Genomic DNA, 20,676 nt, shown 5'->3' with positions numbered 1-20,676 from the left:
CAGCGTACACTCCCTGCCTGCCTGGCAGGTCCAGCGCCTTCCCGGTACCTTAGCGTCTCTTGAGGCATCGGGAGTCACAGAACCTCTACACGCTACAGAGATTTACCACTGTGGGCAGTAGTCTTGTTTGTCTATCACAGCGTACTGTAGCAGCCCACCGGCTGACTATCAGCCGAGTGAGCACTGCGGGCTTTGGCGGGCATATCAGCACCCATCTGTTGAGGTGTTATTAGACTACCTAAAAGAAAGCAGTCCCCAATTTTCATTCCCGGAAAGGAAAGCGGTTTTCCTTACTGATAATCACCTAAAACTGAGTTAAGTGCAGCGCAAGCTGCAGGTTAGTCTCGATAATCCAAGTGACTGCTGAAGATTGCCTGCTTCTGCGTTAAGAACGAGCTGCAGAAGCGTTAAGCGCAGGCCCGATTCGACTGACCCATACGGGACTCACGTAGTAGTGTTTGGGAGTCGGGGAAGAGTGGCCTTTGTGAGTTGTTTACCCTCGTTTCCTTAATGCTTCTCTGTAATAATGGCAGGACGGAGTCGTACTTTCTTGAAAAAAAGAAGATTGTAAACAGAGAGAGCTGATCTAACGCTAGAAGTTTGCAATCGGATGCTGATAGTAAGTGGTGTAACACCCAACAGTATTCTAAGTCCCTTTAGAATCCAATGGAAGTTACTCCTCGTGTTCCTGGTGTCGGAAACAGACGCCTTATCAAATCCACAGACACAGTGAACGAAGTTCCTCTCCCCACACAAGTGCGGCTGACAAAATAGATCCTTCAGAGCGGACCGACCTCGGGTACTCCGTCATCTTGGCCTATGCAGACTTTCCGCCTGATCGTGAGACTGACTTGCTCTGCCTCCCTTCCAACCGAAGGCGGGCTCATCTTGGCTGGCTTCGGGGACGAGCCAGCCAGACAAATATTCAGAGACGTGTCTCTGGCTCTCCACGCCTCTACCTACTTCGACTGAAGAATCTATGTCTTTCGGGCAAGCAACGAGGAACGTGGATAGCTGAAGATCAGTATGGGGCATGCGCGACGTGTCCCGCTGAGAGAGCCGAACGATTAATCTTCGGCGGGGGAAGGTGGACTTTGTGTTTCGGGCGCCGTCTCCAGGTGTGCTGCTACGCAAGTTACTAGAAAATACTTTCTTATGTGTGCGAAAACAACAAGTGATCCACTCATACTCTCTGAAGTGAACTCTTGGAACCCACCTCTCTGCATGAACTTTGATCCCGTATGAGACTCTGATCCCTTTCTTGGACGCACTGAGAATGCTCTTGGAATGCACTAGAACGAAGGAGATAGATTGAACATGAAGACGAGTGGTACGGAAGCCACAGGTGGATGGAGATCCACACTATTAACAAAAAGGTGACGTTTCGTTCGGTAACCGAGAATCGTCACTCCCACATACCTTCTATTTACCCCTCCAAACCCTTTCGGCAGCCGTCTCGAAGTAGACAACACTATAGCCCCTACGAAAAGCAAAATCAAGACTGCTAGAAGCAGTACGGTAGACCCGCCCTGGCGATACACATGACAACGCATCACTGACAACCATCAAAAGGATGTTATTGCCAACGAGACACTCCTTCTTGCAAAACCTTGACATCCCCTTCTCACATCAGGCTGCTCTCATCAATACCCAGGTAAGCAAACAAGCCGTCGAGTCGTGCTGTGACTTTGCCCACCATATCCTCTAACGTATTCTGCCGTTCCTCGATATCATCCAAGCGATCCGTCACCGTCTGTCGAAAAGCTGGTGTACACGTAGGCAGCAGGCATATTGCACACAAAGCGGACAGGCGAGAACGTTCAAGGTTTCGAACATGCCATGATGTTCTATCACGAAACAGCTACAGAAACAAACACCCAAGTTGCATTGAAATGCCTCATCGACCCCTCAGATGCGAAAAAGATCTTCAGAGTACACTCACTTGAACCTACGAAAACGACGCTAAACACAACACATGGCGCATGCGCACACACTGCCGTTTTTCTTCTCGTGCTCTGCTATTACTCTGGCTAAGCTCACTTCCTCAGGGAATAGACGGCTGATTAGCCAGCCACGTGGATATACTAACGCAGTCAAGAAATACTCGTTCATTCACTTTATACTCGCCTTGCATCTTCGTAATATCCAAAGGATTGTTAAAGCCTCTCCATATTTATCAGCCCCTCCCCCTTGCAGACTTTCACCGGTACTTTATCACAAGTGGCAATGATGCATCAGCAACTGAACACCTACAAAACCCACACACAGCTAGGCACCTTCCCTTGGTCTGCTAATAATCTTTTCTCTACCTCCCCATCCCACGTAGATGCAGAAGTACGCTGCGTGTGTGTGTCTTCCTCTATATACATGCATAGAGGTTGTAAGGCACTCTGGACAACGGTAAATCATACCAGCTTTTTCAATTCCGCACCAACACGTCAATCATATTGCGAAAGCAGGCAGATCCTATCCTTGTCTATGTACGAACTGTCAGAAGAAACGGCAAGCAATGACGTAAAGAACAACATGGAGACGAGACCCACCAGTTTGAATGTGTAGCTTGAAAAGCCATGAATCACATAGAACTCACTGGGGCACTTCTCCCTTGGCCCACCTCTGCTCCTTACCCTGAAGGTCATGGGCTGCCACTGGGTCTGCCATATTCCCCAGAGAGCTCAGACTATGCCTCATGGCGTCGAGATGCTGACGAAGGCTTCTCGCCGGACGCGAGCCACCTACTGATCCCGAATGACGAAAGTCATTCCCGTCATCGCTATCACGACCTCTTGAGTGTATGAAAAACTCCTTACTGCTTTCTGAACTTGTTGACCCCTGCCTCTGAAAGGCCGAGAAAAACAGTAGACCTCACGCAAAAGCAGAATAGCACTCTACGAATAAACGACCCCACCACGTTGCGCGAGAACCACACACACGGTGTACCTATGTCCACGGGATAAGACCGTCGACAAATCTCCCTCTCTCTGTATCTATACATATACGCGTATATATACATATATATCCAAACCTTGTCTGCCCGCCACAGTCATGTGAACGCATGCGTGAGTACAGACCTCTTATGTTTTCCCGTGGCTTCAGCCGACAAGCTCAGCCGGTGCCCAGTCGGTAGTCGCAAGCTGATATCAATAAGCGAGTTGCTTCAAATCGCCAGAGAACCCCGATGACTGGGAAGATGCACATACCACCCGCTATTAACATCATCTTCTGCCTTGAAAGAGCACACCAATCTGTTTATTACCAGCTCACGTACGCTCAAATGTGGATTCGTTTCAATCCGAAAGCAGAGATCTGTCCCATGCCTACACATCACCCTGTTGCTCGGAAACTGTCTGTATATACACGTATATATATGTATATACAATGAATCTTTGATCTATTGACACTTCTCTCTTTCGTGCATCTCCAGGAAAAAGCAGAATGAAATCAGGTCCCTTCAGGGTCCACCAAGTCGTGCAATATACTCCTATAGAATTCTAAGCAAGGAGAGAGACTCCTGTCTTTACATATCTAGGTACGTACATCATCCCCTATCTGCTTTTTGCCCCAACGTCGCATTTCTAGCCAGGCGGTGCTTACACGTCTCGAAGCTTGATAGAGGGAATCCAGATGTCTCAAGCCGAATACGGCAGGCTGCCGGAGCTCAATGTCCAGATCCTCCGCTAGCTCCTGAAAAGCAAGACAAAAAATCTACCGTCTCTCGCTCAACCACTTTGCACACTTTCCGACGATACGCAAGAAAACCCTTCCCGACAAATATTCAATGCTTGGGCACCCACGTAGATGAACCAGTCCAAGCAGACAAATACTAAAGAGGAGAGACCGAGTGAAACAGTTCCACGAGAGTCAGTCGAGTCTCTCCTTCAATGTACTACCGGTGGCCCTACATAGATCATCCAGAACCAACCAACCAATCCGTCACCTCTATACAAGAGTGACACCCGTCAAGGAATGTATCATATGCCGTTGCTAATTATTCACCTTAGCGAGAAAGAATTCTACGCAGTTGGTATTTTGGCACTTCCCCTGAAAGGAGAACGTCTTGCTTTGGACACTGTTGAAGACCAATCTTCGACCCAGAAAAAGGCGAAAGAACTCCTTTGTCGGTTTTTACATGCAATCCACACTTGCCCTCTCTCCTACCACACACACTCTCTCCTTGCTCAAGATAAACAAGGAGAAAAGACAAGAATGCAGGCGCTGGCCTGGTAGATGTGTATGGATAGAAAATATTTAGACAACGACGTAAGCCATGTCTATCTACTTCATCTCGCAGAACAAGGGAACAAGTTTCAGAATGACAGAATCTGCTTCTCTTTCGATCCACTTTTTCCTTCCTTGGTATGTCAACAAACTCAAGGAGAGACTACCACTGTCTGTTACGCCAACTCTCTAAATGCCCTCACCCCTAACGACACAAACATGAGTGCCATCCGTAACTGCCACCCGCGTATGTACACCGGAGAGAATACAGATTTTCTCTCTCTGAAACACAAGATCTAGACGAGAACACTTCATACCATAAGAAAACACCACAGTACGGCATGGACTCATCACTCATCTGTACCTCTTTACTCCCTCGAGACAAGTGGCTACAAGCCAAGACCTCCGCTGAGAAGAGAGAGATGACCTCTATGACTACTACCACTACCACAGTATCTATTACCGCACACACAAGTCATAGCATACCTTTGCTGGCCTCATGATTTCATCTAGACTCGGTTTAGTAAACTGAAGTGCATCCTTGTAGAACCACTGTCCATTTTCCTCGCCAATAAGGAAATAAATTAGGCCGGAAGTGCTCTCTGCATTCTTCGGAGGCCGTAGATCAGTCAGATAGATCGTCTTGATGGTCGGCCCAAGGAAACCTCCGGCAATCTGAATGCAGCCTTTCTCCAGGTCTGTGAGGTAGAAAGAAGACCGATGGTACAAAAAACTCAAAATACACAACACAGACTCCTTCTCTCCCCCCTGCCTCACGGCCTGCACCAAGTCTATGTTTTCTAAAATCTCTCTGAGGCACGGGAAATGTCGCATGAAAGTCGACAGCATGAAACCTTCCCTAAGACCTATCTGGTGTAAAGGCTACGCGTCCATCCCTGGGACTAAAGCGTCATATCTTCGACCAGACATATAGATATATGTCTGTCTATGCAAATATATATATAGATATATATATCTACATGCAATCTGCGTCCTATGTATACAAGCATATGAGAAGAGAAGCAACGCATCGCTACTCAATCTCTCAAAGGCCATATACTTTGGTCATTCAGAATGGCTGGAAAAAACAAATGCGGTGGGCATATCGAGAAAAAGAAGAAAGTTTCGATATCCTCTGGCAGAACAAAGAGAACCCCAAGAAGCACCCAGGCCCTCCGCCTCGTCCCTTGTTGAAAAAGAATCCAAGAGCTCAAGTAACAGAGGACAGTTGCAAACTACGTTTCTTCTTTTCCGTCCAGTCCACTTCCTATGCATCTGAATGGAGAGGCCTGGCACGACCACTGATAAAAGACATACCTCCTGCCTCACTACATACACAGCCATGGTACCTATCTACACTATAGACACACCAGAGGTGGACGCCTTGCGATGCCTCATGCGTACAGAAAGCACGGCGCCGACCCCCGGCTGATGAATAAGACTGGTCATGCAAATCTGGAATAGAGCGTCAAAGGAGACGGACCACCCTCATGGACGGGGCAGATACTCAAATCGAGTATCTCCAGAGAGAGCTAAACCATAAGCCTCTTTTTCTTGTCCGCAGAAAATACAGAGAACAACAGACAGATAAACAGCGCGACCTTGATCTCTAGAATGACGTGGTATGCTACGGGGATCTTTGGAGAGGACATGTCTTCTTTCGTCTTTGAACTCTTCTTGACAGGATTTCGTCAACGGAGAACAAGGAAGGACGGAGACGTCCTTTCTCGTTTAGACTACCCATCTCTCGTACCTACCGGTTAAAGAGAGACCAAGTGTATATACAGCTGCCGCAAGAACAATGATATAACATTCCTCTGGAACCCGGGTTAAGTCCATCGACAAAGAGTTCGTGGCGCAGTTCAAGGAGAAGGCTCCATTAGCCCCCTCTGTATTCCGATAGAAAACGCAATCCAGATACTTGCAGTTCTTATCGTATAGAAGGGCAAACACATCTGTCAAAAAAGACCAACAGCGACAAAGAAAGACACGGGCAGGAAATACACACATTTCTCACTTCTCCTGGGCATCAAGAAATAAAGGTGAAAGACCGACCACTGAGGGACGAGATAAGCAACAACGTAACTGACTGGAGCTGAGAGACTGTGTAGGCCACCCCGTAGCGAGCAAGGAGAGTGAAGCGGAGAAGAGGGCTACATGTCTTGTTTTGAAGAAAGTCCTAGTACAGAAAAGAAACGACGCGGAAAGGACAGGAAGAGATTCGACGAGACGATGATCTATATAGCAATCAGGTGACGGAATGCCTATGCTGCCGTGGAACCTCTCTGTCCTCGAACAAGGTGAGAGGACTTTGCAGAAAAAATGAATGGATGGAGCTCAAGATCCAGAGAAGGAATAGAACAGGAGATCTACAATAGGAGAAGAAGAAAAGTGAGTGAAGAATCTCACGTCTAAGGCACCCACACATGGAAGGCAGAGAGACGCTAGACTTACCGAGCTCAACTCCTGCAGGGTAAGCATCCTCATCATATGACAGCTGAATGCGCATTTGCTTTAGAACTTGCGGGGCTTTCCCTGTACAGAAACATCACTTCCAGACAGAGATAGTCGTACTGGTGTGTTGGCTCTACAACGTAGAAGGAATGCATGAATGAAAGACATCTGAGCCCGATGGTGATCTAGACAAGCCATGGAGAGAAAAGAAAGAGAAATGCCCTTCAAAGCCCTCACAGCAATATTCGAGAAAAGAAAAAACTACATCGCATACAGACAGACACCATGTGATACTAAAAGAAGAAAGACCAGCACGTGGGCCCCGCGGCTGCCTTCACATATATATGTGTCTATACCTATATAGGAGCAAATAGTGACGTCAAAAGCCACGCATGCTGTTAACTTAGCCAAACTCCTAACCCACCCCATCACACAGGCACGTAGTCACATACATATATATATATATCTACATGTATATATATCTCTATATATGCATGTACATACTTTTGCATGGATATATAGAGATAGATATCATTATTTGTATTGAAACAACCACGGAGAGAGAAGCTGTGCAAAGGGAATACAACGTACATCTGCGAACTTCTGTCCGGAGGAGTGAGAGAAAGTCTATGTGTATGGAAAAGCATCCACTATACCTGTATCTGATTTGGAGACAGTCGCCTCAGGTTCCCCCTCAGTTCTTTTCGTTCCCAGTCTTCCGAAGAAGGAGCTACGATGACCAGAGCTTGCCTTCTTCTGTGCAACTTTCTTTCCTGACCGGCTGGCATTCCCTCTCCCTCCCCCATAATCATCTCCGTCACTTCCATCCCCGAAGTATGTGCCATACCCAGCTGTGCCTAGTCGTGCTACAATGTCCGCCGCGCCCCCTCCTCCTCCTTCGCCTGCTGCTGAAGAGAAAGACATGTTTTTCTGGTCGACAGGAGACGAGAAAGTCTTCTGTTTAAGAACGCAAGATGGTGAATCGAAACTTCCAGAAAGAGCGGAAGATGAAGAAGAATGCGGATGAAACGGCGAAGATGGAGCGATGCCTGCTAATGGTGTTGTTTGACGGGGGACACGATCTTCGGCAGCAAGCCCGTTACCTCCTCCCCGGAGAGTTGTATGTACGGAGTACTTGAGGGGACGCATGACTGGAAAGCCAGACAGAGAGACAAACCGTAAGAGACAGGATTCATACGCAGATAGATAGAGCTAGCAAAAAGAAAGTGTCTCCGGTGCTAAAAGAATCTCTTGGAGCTATGTAGCATTTGCAGGCGGTGAAACCGCATGACTGGTTATCATCCTTCTTCTGTGTGTGGCAGAAGTATCAAACATGACGTTCTCACATCATGGCAAGCAAAAGTAATCGGCCAACACGGAGAGCTTCACTCAGAGAAAGTGGAGCTTGAAGAAAGTTTAGTGAGAAAAGCCACTCTCACCTCCGAGGAAAGCGTTTGTTTGTCTATAGTGCTTGGATAGGAGACGGCCAGACAAAACTCAAAAGACACTTCAACCGTTAACATCCGGAAAGAAAAACAGCTGGGCGATCCTGCAAGAGGGAAGCTAAAGACAAAGCTTTCCTTGTCTACCCCTTCTGACGTTTGAACTTTTTCTCGCGTCTAAGAGGGCGACGCCGTGCTGGTCTAGCAGGAACAAGGCGTGAAAAGAGCTGCTAGCTCACTCGAAAAAGCGGGAAAGGAGATAGATTGAAAGATAGACAACGGATGCATTCACCCGTCGTGAAAAGAATCAACCTCCTGTACCGACGAACACAAGTCCCTCGATTCACGTGGACACTTCGACAGTGAAAGGGAAGCAAGCAGACGGAACATGACAAACGCGCCGAAGCCAGGAGACCAAGAAAAGCGGTGTTCGATGCGAGAGGAGGAACCAGGAGAGAGATCAGGGGTACCACGGCTGAAGTGTTGGGTTTCTTGAAGACCTCGTACGGAAGGATAGGACAAGGGGGCGACGCACAGTGACGGAAAATACGAAAAAATATACCAGTCCTTTCTTTGAGTCCACCCAGCACCGACGTTTTTGCCTGCTAGCTTGACCAAAGCAAGTGGCCCAAGCGAGGAAGGAGCTCGAAATTTTGCGGCGGAGAGCCAAGCTTTTCCTACGGAAAGCAGCTGACGTCCCATAGAAAAAAAACGATTCAGAGACTCATCGCATGGAACCGTTCCGGACGGGAGTGTTGAGCTTTCTCATCTGTCCCAGGGTGATACGGCATTGTCGATACTTCGATGATGACCCGGCAAAGTTCTGTCGCTCGACGACCGCCGGATAGCGAGAGCACCCCCGAGACCCTGCCCCAGTAAATCGGTAGACCTAGCTCAATGCAGAGCTTCCCTACCCGGCACACTTGTGTTGGAAATGACTGACCTACAAAAAAAACTGTCTTTTTCTCATCGTAGTTGTAGACGCCTTCTCTGGACACCTCTACTAATCTTACCGGTCTGCCAGGAAGACAGACGCCGGCTGCGTATTCTTCAGCGAGAAGCTTTCTTGCCCAATGTCCGCCGCGGCCGCCCTGTCCAATGCGGACGCAATGGAAGACATACCAGGAGTCTACACTCATTCGAACGGCAAAGCATTCTGATGCATCGAAGGTATTTCTGCACATGCTTTAATAAAACGAAACGGACTTTTGTCTTGAAGAGCTTTAGCCAATTGACGGCATCACGCGGGAGTGTCCCACCTTCATGGTACTCAGTGAGCGTTTCACCGCTTCAATGACAGGAGCAGTTGGAACTCTCAAAATGCTGTCACCACGTGTACACACACGCAGGCTTGGAAGAAAAGCGAATTCCGCTTAAACTCAAGCGCCTCCGGAGTTGCCTTTCCGAGGTCACTTGGCGGTTGATCGGTGGGTGCCCTACGTTCAAACGCCGAACTGTCCCGCGCTGACGTGCATCCACCAGAGAAAAATACCTATTCCCTTATTTTTCAAGCCACGAACGCACGAAACAGGTGCTACTTCGTCATAGGAAATTCCATGCAGAGTTCGGGGCCTGGGCTGAATGTGTGGAGATGCGAGACGGTCTGGTGCAGAGACGCGTAGCTAACACAGGTCGAGATCTTCCGTCCCCGGCCGACGAACAGTACTGTTGCCTTCCTACCGGCCAGGAACCACTATACGTCCAGCAAACGATCTGTTAGGTGAGATGGTGGGTTGACCTGCGAGCAACAGGTGAACCACTTACAGTATGAGGGGAACAATCCCACCGAGTGCTGTGTGGCGACCAGCCCAGCCACTGCTTGTGCTAACCTGCGCATAAGGCTGCATGTACCACTGGCGGTTTCGCAGGCTGACTGAGCGAACTGCTCAATCCCCTGACACTCGGACCCCCTCCGTCTCAGCGTTGCTTGCAGTATGCGGAGGCACAAATGGACTAAGTCATCGATTGCCAGCTACGCACAGCTCAAACTGTCAGACTAAGGGGACAAAAACGGTGCAGTAGAGTACCTTCAAAGCTAGAAACTTACGGTGGAGGCGGTTCGAGTGACGGGTTTGTAGCAACCCCGGTTGGTCTGCCACTATCTTTTTCGTCCGATCTACTTAGCGTCTGCCGCCAACAGACGGTGTCTCTAGCACCGATGGTTGTACACTCTTCTGGAACAAAATCAATCGGGTCACCACGCGAGAGCCGCTAGATTTTGTCCTGGGACACCGATTCCTCATCAGCAGCCGCGTGCCCAGCTTCTCTTGGCTATTGCTCTTGAAGTGGTGCACCCTGCTCACGCATGCAGGAGAATGTGCGCTCAACAGCGCGTTGCGGCCGGGGAGGCAAGGCGCTGCTCGCAAGTGGGACCAATGACCCTTGCAGCTTATGAAGAGGACTCAGGATGCAAAGACGTTCATTGTGAGTCGATACAACAGAAAAGTCTCAATACAGCACCATGGCAGAGGTACATTCAACACCCGAGTCAGCTGCAGATACCAGACTTTGGAATCGGTTTTGACCCAGTTGGTCTTTCACGACTACTGAACACTCTTGGCCTGCACACTCGCTGCTGAGAACATGTCGAAACACAGCTGGCGAGAGGGAGACCGGGGTGGTCGGTGAGGTGCACGATCACAGATTACATGCCAAGCTTTGTGCGTCTCCAGTGACGTCTCTTCGCATTGTATCTGCGTCACAACAGAAACAACAGAACATCGTAATTTACTTGGCCGTTCCAGACAGATTACAGAACACGGTGGAACACTGGGGAGAGCCTACCTGATTTTTGAACCAGTCTTCATCCGGATCCAAGGGGGAATGGGCCGGTTCTGCTTCTGCTTCCGCCCCAAGTGTTTCTTAAGCGACAGGCCCTTGATGGCTCCCTGCACACCCAGCAAACAGTAACATCCCCAAGAGACCCGGATTACCCCCACTTCCATGCGGATTTGTAAAGTCGTCTTCCGCCACCATACACACGATGCGAGGAAAAAGAGCACTGCCCCCACGCTCCCCCATGCCCTGTAACCCCTCCTTGCAAACGTCCTGCTTGCAAGCAACGTGTAGGAGCTGACTGCTCGAAAAAACCTGGCCTGTAGCTCAACTAGATAATGCTCAGAACCACGTTCTTCCGGTGCATGTGATGGTGGCATGCCCGGAACTTCCACACTAGTCTTCCACGATCACGATGTGACTTGGCATTGCCACCGCGGCCCCTTTCAGAAGGAAAGAAGCGCAGATGTCCCAATCAATTTCAACAGCAGCTACAGAAGATGAGAAATTTTAGCAGCTGAACCGCACATCAGTCACCGTCACCCGTCCGGACTGAAGGCAACCCCAATGCAATAGCGACGCGATAGATAGCATTTTCGCACCTGCCCCGGCATCGGCTCGGCAGAAAAAAGACTCAGCGCGACGTTTCTGGGACAAACAGTGATTGAATTAACACAGCACATTGTCCGCGAATGAAGAGGAAAAGGCGGCAAGGATGGAGCTGGCACTGACCGAAAGCGTGCTTACCATTTCGGCGACTACTTTGTCGGAAAGAAACCAGGCAAAGCGAAAGCCAAGAGAAAGAGAAGAAAAAGGGTATAAAAAGTGCCCGTAGTCAAGGCCTCTTTATTTGTAAAAGAGCTGCCGGCCACATGACGAAGCTCCACCCCACACCGTTGTGCTTGCCTTCACATGCATCTGCTCCTGCTGTCGGCCCCTGGGAATGACCTCCTTGATAAGCCCACTCGTTTCCAGTGAGAAACTCATACCACAGTTGACACAGGATTGCATTCGCTAGCAGAAACGAGGCGTGATGACTGTGTTCGGTTGCGGTTTCATTCATTGAGAACGGGTTGTCCTTCCTGAATCGCATCCATAGTTGGACCGGAAAGCCTTGCGTTGGTAAGTTTGTTCTGTGGTAGGCAGGCCCTACTCCTAATGCCAGTGTCGGCCATTGTCGCCTCCCTAAATTACTACGCCTTTAGTCGTAGAAGATTGGATTATATTCGATGTTTCAACAATAGCTCTTCAGTTCAGAGTGCGTGTACTATATGATAAAAACACGTTCTGAAAGGAGGGGAGCTACCGGGAGGTCGTAAAAGCCCGTCGTCGATTTGTGCTGGCTGTTGTATCTATGTCCAGCGGCATTGTGCTTTCGACGGCGCTCAAGCACGACTAAGAAACCACCACACCGCTTTTAGCAAGTCTGTATTACCTCGCAGCTAGTGTGAAGCCGCCTAAGCATTCGTACTCTGCTACAGTGCCGTGCGTTCGCGGGTCTTCCCGTCCCCATCGAGTGTACTTTGCTGCCGGAGAAGTGGACACCTCCAGTGCTCCTTGTCTCGCACGGAGAAAACGCATCTGCGCCAAGGAGGGGAACGCCCTGAAGTGAAGAGTTCAGTAGGTGCTAGAGATTCAGCAGCTACACCACCTACTGCTATTTCAAATGGGCAGCCCCACCAGAACGCGTTCAAAGGGTTTCGTCGTAGACCGTAAAAAGGAAGTACCGCACACCGCGCAGGAGTTGGGGACGAGCCCGGCGCAATGGTGTTAGGTTTGCGCATGGGAGTCGGCGGTCTCCTAGAGTCTCTGTCCCGCAGTACTTCCCTTACGTGCTCTGTCACCTGCTTCTGATGGTCTCGACAGGCCAAACACTGCGTCTGTTCTGAACCGCAGCTGAAGCACTGAAGTGCATGGCAGGAACTCGACACTGTGCCGAGGCGGTGGTTGAGCAAGCAAGGCCTTCAACAACGGACTAAGCGAAATTCATGGAAACATCTGTTGACGGCCTCAGCTTTTTTTGTCGGCACACGCAAAACCCCCCACACCTTCAGCTGCGCATGCTCGCAGTCTTCCCCGCTCAAAAACACTTCGTTCTGAAGAAGTCACCGGGGCTGGAGAAACAAAAAGACTGGCAAGATACCTAACGCAAAAGCATGAAAAACAAATGACAAATGTCTTCTAGACCACGATACGGAATGTAGTGCTTTGGATGACAAATGAGACTCGGCCCACTTTCTGTGCCAACAGAACATCAGAGCGACAAACTAAAAAGAGCAGAAAAGGAAGTGCGTCGAGAGGCGACGCTCCGTCCTCCAGCGTTGCCTGTCGCCATTCTACAGTAGAACATTGCGCTGTGATGAGCTGCTAAGAAGACAGCTATATTAACCGCTATCTGGTTGGTAAGATGTACTACTACCTGCATCGGCATCCCCTCCGAGAATGTAAACACGGCGACTGCCATCCGGTCCTGTCTTTTCACAGATTCTCATACAAAGAGACCGAGTGGCTCGAGCCTTATCTCTGCGTGCATCCAGCTGCTACGTGGAAGCCGCTTCCTTCAACCTTCGTTGAAATTTCGAAAACGACAACGATGCCCTGTGGTATACTGACACTTGGCATGCACCACAAGGCCCCGCTCTCTTAAATCTCACGGATAGGATGCGAATCCAGCCAAAAAATGGAACACACAGAACGTACATCTAGTTTTTTCTCATAAGACACAGGCGATTTCCCACGGGGAATTTGACTGCCGTGGTTACAAGCACTACAGCCCTCATAGCACACTGGTATCGTTAGCATCCAAAACACTTACAAACACCTACTGGAAACAATCATGACGTCTAATCCACCCCCTCAAAAGACAGTCTCCCTCCACGCGTTCCATTCCTGAGCACCAACCTCCCAACACACCACAAGAAACGCTAGCTACCTGTTCATCGTGTGTGATGGCTAGCTGAGTCTTTCAAATTGCAAGCGATCTATCCAAACAACTGGCATCATCATGCACTGCCCTCTTCCCTACACACCGATCATTCCTCTTCGAGTTTTAATTGTAGCTTCAGCAGATCGCTGTACACATACATGTCAATGTGTAAAACCGAAAGACAAAACGACCGAATTCAAGCGGAAAGAAAAGACACCAGCCATTTACAGAACAAATATCATTCGCTTTCTCTGTCACGTCTTCCCATCTTAACTCACCATCAACATACCGCAAAGTCATCATATGAAGTCTCTCTCTTCCTTTTTCATCATAAAGCCGATATCTCCCTCTTTCCCTTCCTTCTGCCCTTTCTTCTTCTCCCCCCCCCCTTTCAAAATCATCCACCCACACAACCGAGCCGCCCTAACACACACGCAGTGAATGTGTATGGTAGTAAGAAACCTTAACTCCTCAGCTACGCATTCGTCCTCAGAATGAATCCTTCAGGTCTACCTGTCTTTCTTTCTTTTTCATCCTTCCCCCTCTTAGGGTGCAGCAGCTTCCTCATACACAGCTCCACTCTTAAGAAATCCCCCATATTTCTTAAGTCTTTCTTGTAGCCGTCCTGATGCGGCTAGAATGAGACCTAAGAATGGTGGAGAAGGTTTAAGAGGACGTGAATTGAATTCTGGGTGATACTGTACACAGAAGAAGAAAGGATGATCGGTAAGCTCAGCGATCTCCATTCGTTGGCCTCGTTCATCTTGGCCTACAAACTTCAGGCCTTTCGATTCCATGGCTTTCACCATCTCAGGATTGACTTCATACCGATGTCGATGGCGTTCATCAACCACAGCTCGGCCATCGTAGATCTTTGCAGCTAAGGAATTGGAGTCTCTTATGATGGTAGCTCTCTTCCCTAAACGCATGGTTCCCCCTACATTCTCCGTGGAGACATGCTCGGGCATAGAGATCACGACAGGGTTCGGACACTGAGGATCAAATTCTTCCGAGTTGGCGCTTTCTAGACCAAGAACACTTCGAGCAAAATCAATCACAGCAACTTGCATGCCTAAACAAATACCTAGATAAGGAGTCTTGGTCTCTCGACAGAACTTCGCTGATAAAGCTTTTCCTGTGATGCCACGATCGCCGAAACCTCCCGGACAAACAACGCCATTCACCGTCTTTAACGCCGCCCATGCTTTATCATACTGAGTTTTATTCTCGAGACGTATCTGATCCTCTAAGTTGGACGACTCAATCCATTCTATATTCAACTTCACATTCGCTTCCATAGCTCCATGCTGTAACGCTTTAATCACCGATAAATAAGAATCAGATAACCCTGTATACTTCCCTACAACTCCGATCTTCACAACGTCGGTGGGAGACGTTAATCGATCTGCCATCAAAGTCCACTTCTTCATCGAGACAGGAATCGATGCTGCTTGAGGAAGCTTCCCTGCACTTCGAGGCGTAAACGGGGGCTCAAGTCCGAGTCTCTGAATGAAGAAAAAAGAAGGAGATAGACAAGATAAACTACATATAGCTCCCTCAACGCTAACATCAATCACCCTCTTCGTCGTGAAGACATGAAAAAAGAAGAGTCTCGAGGCGCCTCCTCTCGAGATGTACATGTCTGTCTTGACGAAATACGTCCCCCTGACCACCTCTCTATCTAATGAGTCATTCAGGGTTATGTCTATTGATCAGTCTCTCTACGCCCGCCGAACTCTCTGCATGACGATCACCGTGTATCCTGCGGATATATAGGCTAAAGACAGGTAAATACGTTGACGAGTCCATAGGAAAAACACGACTGCTGATCCATCGATCACCTTCTTATGAAAATAGCTTGACAAGATCGCGTGAGCATGGGGATGAAAATACGTCGACAAGCGTTTTCACGAATAGAAGGAGACCATCAGCACACCACGACTCTCTTTCTTTCTATCTTACACCTCTCAGAGCTCACTCCCTCTCTTCACTTCTCCTAGTCTCTTTGATACTGAGGGAATGTGAGGAGAAAAAGAAAGGAAGACTTACTTTGCAGATGAGCATAGCGACATTCTGACTCTCCAAGACCAAAGGGACTCTATAAGTATTCGCGACGTCATGGACGCTAATCACCTGTTGTTGAAGAGAAGACGAACACGGATAAAAAGAAAAAGGAGGGAGAAAAGAATCTTAACCATACCCACCACACAGCAGCATACAAACTCACACACTCACAACTCCCTCCTCGGGATATCTCAGTCGACACAGAGACAGTCAAGTAGATATATCGGAGTATGTATTCTACGTACTTCTTTCTCTACATGTCTATATGGATATATATGTAAGTAGTAGATATATCTGTATGGTGACCTGTAGATCTTAATACAAGGGGAAGACCTATAGAAGAAGGACGTTTACCTTCATTCAGCAAAGAAGACAGGAATATCTCCCAGTGAACTCCAGACATCCATTCAACCAGCCCTCAATCCTTGCCTCTATCTACACACACAGCCCCGTCCCTCCCCTTCTCTCTCTCTCTATACATACATGTCATGGATACATACATGCAATCTGGAGTAGACACAGCATACCTCCGCTCTGCAGATTTCACATCCTATGGATATGTACATACATATCCCACAATCTCTAGACGAGAAACAAGTGGTGCGAAAAAGAGGAGAGAACGCGCAGACTTACATGTTCGGGAAGGACTTGACTGAAGAGAGCGATCTTATTTCGAGTAGCCTCACATAGCATGGTCTCGCATCGACAGAAAATAAGGTCCGGAGCAAGGCCTGCTTGTCTTAACTCCTGTACAGAGAGAAAACAGAGAAAGATTCAACAGAATTCAAAGTCATACCACACGCAAGAAGAAACTCGATACAAGAGGGAGGGGGGCGGGGATGGATGTATCTCAATATCTATCTAGATAGATACTCACAGAACACAGAAATAGCATATTGCAATACATGTATGTATGGAGATGTAATTATGATGTATCTATCCATGCGTATGTAAGTATGAGTGACTAGGGATGAAGAGATAGGCGGGGACAGCAAGAACGACACGAGACAGGCACACCAACGTGTCGATCTCTCTAGTGTGGGAGGTGTACGTACAGCAAAAGAGTCCATACATGGATAGAAGAGTCATACATCAGTCTATACTTGACAACATAAGCCGAAGCCTATGACGTGCCCATGCAGATCTAGGCCCAGGTCTGAAACGAAGAAATAAAGCCTTTGATGTCTTAAGAAGAGCAGCGCATTCATTCCTTCATTTCCATTCGTACAAACCACCAGCTATCTTCTTCGGAGTGTCTCTCTCACATTCCCCCTCTTCTTCCTTTTCTTATTCTTCTTGTCTCTCCTCCAGAAATGTAAACTCCCCCATCAAACATCACTGTTTAATACACCTGATAAGATCGAAGACATCGATGCAAACTTCCCTTTCTTCTTTTCCTCTCACTATGCAAACTCCACATAGAAACAGACTTCTGTTTTGCATGTGTTCGGTGTACAGACACTAGGAAAGAAGAAGTACGTAGAGCAAGCAAGCAAGTCTCAGAAAAGACCTCTCATCTTCATCCTCATCGTAATCACTTTCCCACCCTTCTTCTCTCTTTCCATGCTTTCTTTCTCTCCGCGAAGTCCCACCACCTGCCTAACACCAGAATTCTTTCTCCTTTTTTCTTTCATGTCTTCTCGCTCCTCTTGCTTCATTTCCATACATAACTCTTATAACCCTTCTTTTCTTTGAGAAGAGACCCTAAGCCAATCGCACTGTTCCTAGTCCATCCTCCCTACCTTCACACCATGTTGAGTAGGCTTGGTCTTTTGTTCTCCCCCAATACTTGGCACAAAGGAGACATGACAGAGACAGAAGTTCTCTCGACCTGTCCTTCTGCAGAATTGCTGGAGAGCCTCGAGATACATCGCACTCTCAATATCTCCCACTGTCCCTCCGACTTCAATCAAACAAATATCTGGAGAGACACCATGGGCGTCGACAGATCTCTGAGACACTCGGCTTATCCACGACTGAACTGCATCTGTCACTTGAGGAACAACCTAAAGGAAGGAGGAGTAGGCAAGACACAGGGAAAGAAACGAAGCTCGATGAGGAAGACCATATAGATGTGGATGGCAAGATACGTATAGATCCATGAAAAAGAAAGAATGATAGTGGATAGATACAGAAGAACACATATACATACATAGGAATACAACTAAAAATAGATATATATACATGTGGGAGAAGATCAATGATGTTCCTATAGAGGGACATATATGTATATCTATATGTAGAGAGCGAGATAGGCTGTATGTGGTGGTGGGAGGGTTGATGTAGAGAAGTCACATCTCGAGAAAGAATGAAAAGAACGCAAGAGAGGAAGCTTCGAAAGAGAACAAAAGAAATAGTAAGGAGTATAGAAGCGAACATACTCCAGCGTGTATCTACGTGCCTGTATCGAGAGATTCTATCTGTCCTGTGCCTCCCCCCCCAGGCTACCACAATACCAATCCACCAACTCCTCAACTCCACCACAATGTATATACACGTGAACCAAAGTATATATATCTATCTCTCTATATATATCTGTGGACGTATACGTATGTGAAGATCTATATGAATCTTTGGAGTCATGAAAACGCCCTTTCCTCCTTGTCTACCCACCGGAAGAAGGAAGCCTCTAATCGTTCACAGGAAATGTGCATGCACACATGCATTACGTATGATAAAGAAGAAGAAAGAAGAGACAACGCTGAGTATCGCCTCGTGTGAAGAAGAAATCTACATAAAGAAGAGATGTACTCACGGAGATGTGGAGTCTCATTCAGAGATCTCTCCCTCTGTCCTCGAAAGTGGATCTACGTACCTGTACAGTTTTTCCGAGATAGAAGCCTTTCCTCTCATCGTTGATCACTTTCTGATAGACCTTGCCAGAGGTAATATTATGATCTTTCGTCAACGTCACGTCCAGAAATCTTTCATAGTTGCCGAGATCTAAATCTACTTCTCCCCCATCCTCCAAAACGTACACTTCTCCATGTTCATAGGGAGACATGGTCCCAGCATCGACATTCAGATAAGGATCGATTTTGATCGCCGTGAGATGTAAACCTAAAGCCTTCAACGTCACGCCTATTTGAGACAGAGGACACGAAACACACCTGTACACAGATCTGCACTTGTCTCCACATCACATACATATACATATAGAGAGTGAAAGAGCAAGAGAGACACTGTAGACATGGATACCTCAGTATATGCACACGGAAAAAATAGAGGAAGATATATATGGTATTCAGTATATCTATACGTATGTAGGTGTGTATATGTGGAGGTATACGGAGATCAGTCAAGACAGTTGGATCGTGAGTGGTTTCCCAGTGTGTTCTGATTGGACTTCTTCGTCGATGAATGCAAAAAGTGAAGAAAAGAGGAGACAGCCCTCCTTGATACGCGACCACGCAACAGCACATACATATGCAGAAATGTATCGAGAGAGAGATACGGCTCTCGCGTATAGATATCTAGATGAAACTACATATATCTGTATGTACATACTCAATGTAAGTAGACGGGTAGATATGCATGGATAAAATGACGAAAGAAGAGACAGGACCACAACCTTCCCCCCTCTCATCATGAATACTCGTGGGTAAGAGAATAGAGAAAGAAAGAAGGGTTTCTATTTGAAGAGTTCATAGTCGGGACACGTTTTCAGAGCTGTATCAAGACGATGAAAACACAAACATGGAGATAGGAAGCATCTCTATCTATCTATAGAGAGAGAGAAATAGCAGATGGACATGAGATCATGTGTAATCAAAATCATTCACTGCATGCAACTATCTATCTATAGATGATGGAGACAGACAGGAAGTCTATCCATACGTCGTGTTCTATACAGACAGCAGATATACAGATAAAAGTAGCTGGCATATGAGACACACGCCTGCATATGCGTGCATGCATGAAGGATACACATCTAGATAAATAATAGAGAGAGAAGTCTTTTGTCCTTACCAATACTACTGATGGTTGTGCCTTTCCCAAGACCGCTCATGGTTCCTCCTGTGACAACGAGATACTTCATAGGGGGAGCACGATTAACATGATTTGCATTCGGAACACATCCATCATGAATGAAGCTCGACTGCCTCTTTACACTCAGAGGTTCCGTACCCCCCCCTGGTCCTCCTCTCTGAGAGCAATATCCGTTCTCCATTGCAAGTAGGTGACGATGAAATTCTCTCACTTCTTTGGTCTGTTAAGAGGGGGAAAAAGACAATTGCTCAAAGAAGAAAAAGAAAAGAAAGAAGTTAGCACGCTTGGGAAACCGATAAGAGAGACGAAAAAAGAGAGAAAGAGAGAGACGGGAGAGAAAAGAAGACGAGGTGGAGCCGGGGGGGAGAAAAGCAAGACAGCCCCACTTTGAGGCGCGAAGAAGAAAGAGAGAAAAGTGAAGAAGGGAGAAAGGGAGAAAGAAAACAGGTTCTTAAGAGTGATGGGAGGGAGAGAGAGAAGGAGCTCTCTGGATGAGCAATCGTTTAACGGAGAGTGAGAAAGGCAACAACACCTTCATCTCTTCTTTCTCTCTTTCTTGTCTTTTGCGCGCGGAGACAGAGAAAAGAGGAGAAAGAAAAGAGGTCTTCGTGGAGAAAGAAGAAAAGAAAGAGAAAATGTCCCGGTGATACGAAGAATCGCCACGACCAGACAGAAGAGAGAAAGAACTGAAACCTGTGAAAATCAGGAGACAGGCAATTGACAGAAAGAAGCAAGGGGAGACAAGGAAGAACGTGATGATTTGAGAAAGACTCGATGGTGACAATGGGGGGAAGAAGAAAAGAAAGA

General features: G+C 47.6%; 3 protein-coding genes across 3 annotated transcripts; all 3 read right to left on the bottom strand.

Annotated features, from left to right (window-relative positions):
* Window positions 1–1,624: 1,624 nt before the first annotated feature.
* CSUI_000937 (uncharacterized protein) lies at window positions 1,625–9,205 on the bottom strand (the record flags this gene model as incomplete). Its single annotated transcript, XM_068061143.1, has 8 exons — window positions 8,112–9,205; window positions 7,329–7,823; window positions 6,673–6,753; window positions 5,976–6,173; window positions 4,705–4,916; window positions 3,595–3,684; window positions 2,628–2,838; window positions 1,625–1,764 (listed from the first exon to the last, which is right to left on the bottom strand). Exons 2-8 carry the CDS (start codon window positions 7,819–7,821, stop codon window positions 1,625–1,627), a joined length of 1,425 nt encoding a protein of 474 aa, XP_067926883.1. The 5' UTR covers window positions 7,822–7,823; window positions 8,112–9,205.
* A 956-nt stretch (window positions 9,206–10,161) lies between these two features.
* CSUI_000936 (60s ribosomal protein l39) lies at window positions 10,162–11,796 on the bottom strand. Its single transcript, XM_068061142.1, has 3 exons — window positions 11,637–11,796; window positions 10,899–11,002; window positions 10,162–10,807 (listed from the first exon to the last, which is right to left on the bottom strand). Exons 1-3 carry the CDS (start codon window positions 11,637–11,639, stop codon window positions 10,759–10,761), a joined length of 156 nt encoding a protein of 51 aa, XP_067926882.1. The 5' UTR covers window positions 11,640–11,796; the 3' UTR covers window positions 10,162–10,758.
* A 2,564-nt stretch (window positions 11,797–14,360) lies between these two features.
* CSUI_000935 (ctp synthase) lies at window positions 14,361–20,676 on the bottom strand (the record flags this gene model as incomplete). Its single annotated transcript, XM_068061141.1, has 6 exons — window positions 19,849–20,676; window positions 18,695–18,960; window positions 17,622–17,885; window positions 16,513–16,626; window positions 15,865–15,948; window positions 14,361–15,320 (listed from the first exon to the last, which is right to left on the bottom strand). Exons 1-6 carry the CDS (start codon window positions 20,048–20,050, stop codon window positions 14,361–14,363), a joined length of 1,890 nt encoding a protein of 629 aa, XP_067926881.1. The 5' UTR covers window positions 20,051–20,676.

This window comes from Cystoisospora suis, assembly GCF_002600585.1.
Source record: "Cystoisospora suis strain Wien I chromosome Unknown contig_369, whole genome shotgun sequence".
Classification (NCBI taxonomy): Eukaryota; Apicomplexa; class Conoidasida; order Eucoccidiorida; family Sarcocystidae; genus Cystoisospora; species Cystoisospora suis.
The sequence above is the reverse complement of the archived record's forward strand: the minus strand, read 5'-3'. Positions and strand labels throughout refer to the sequence as shown.

Bases quoted from the DNA above. Each gene is read 5' to 3' on its own strand.
- CSUI_000936 (XM_068061142.1), bottom strand. The intron at 10,808-10,898 runs GTAGGCTCTCCC...GTTGTGACGCAG, and splicing joins AAGACTGGTTCAAAAATCAG to ATACAATGCGAAGAGACGTC.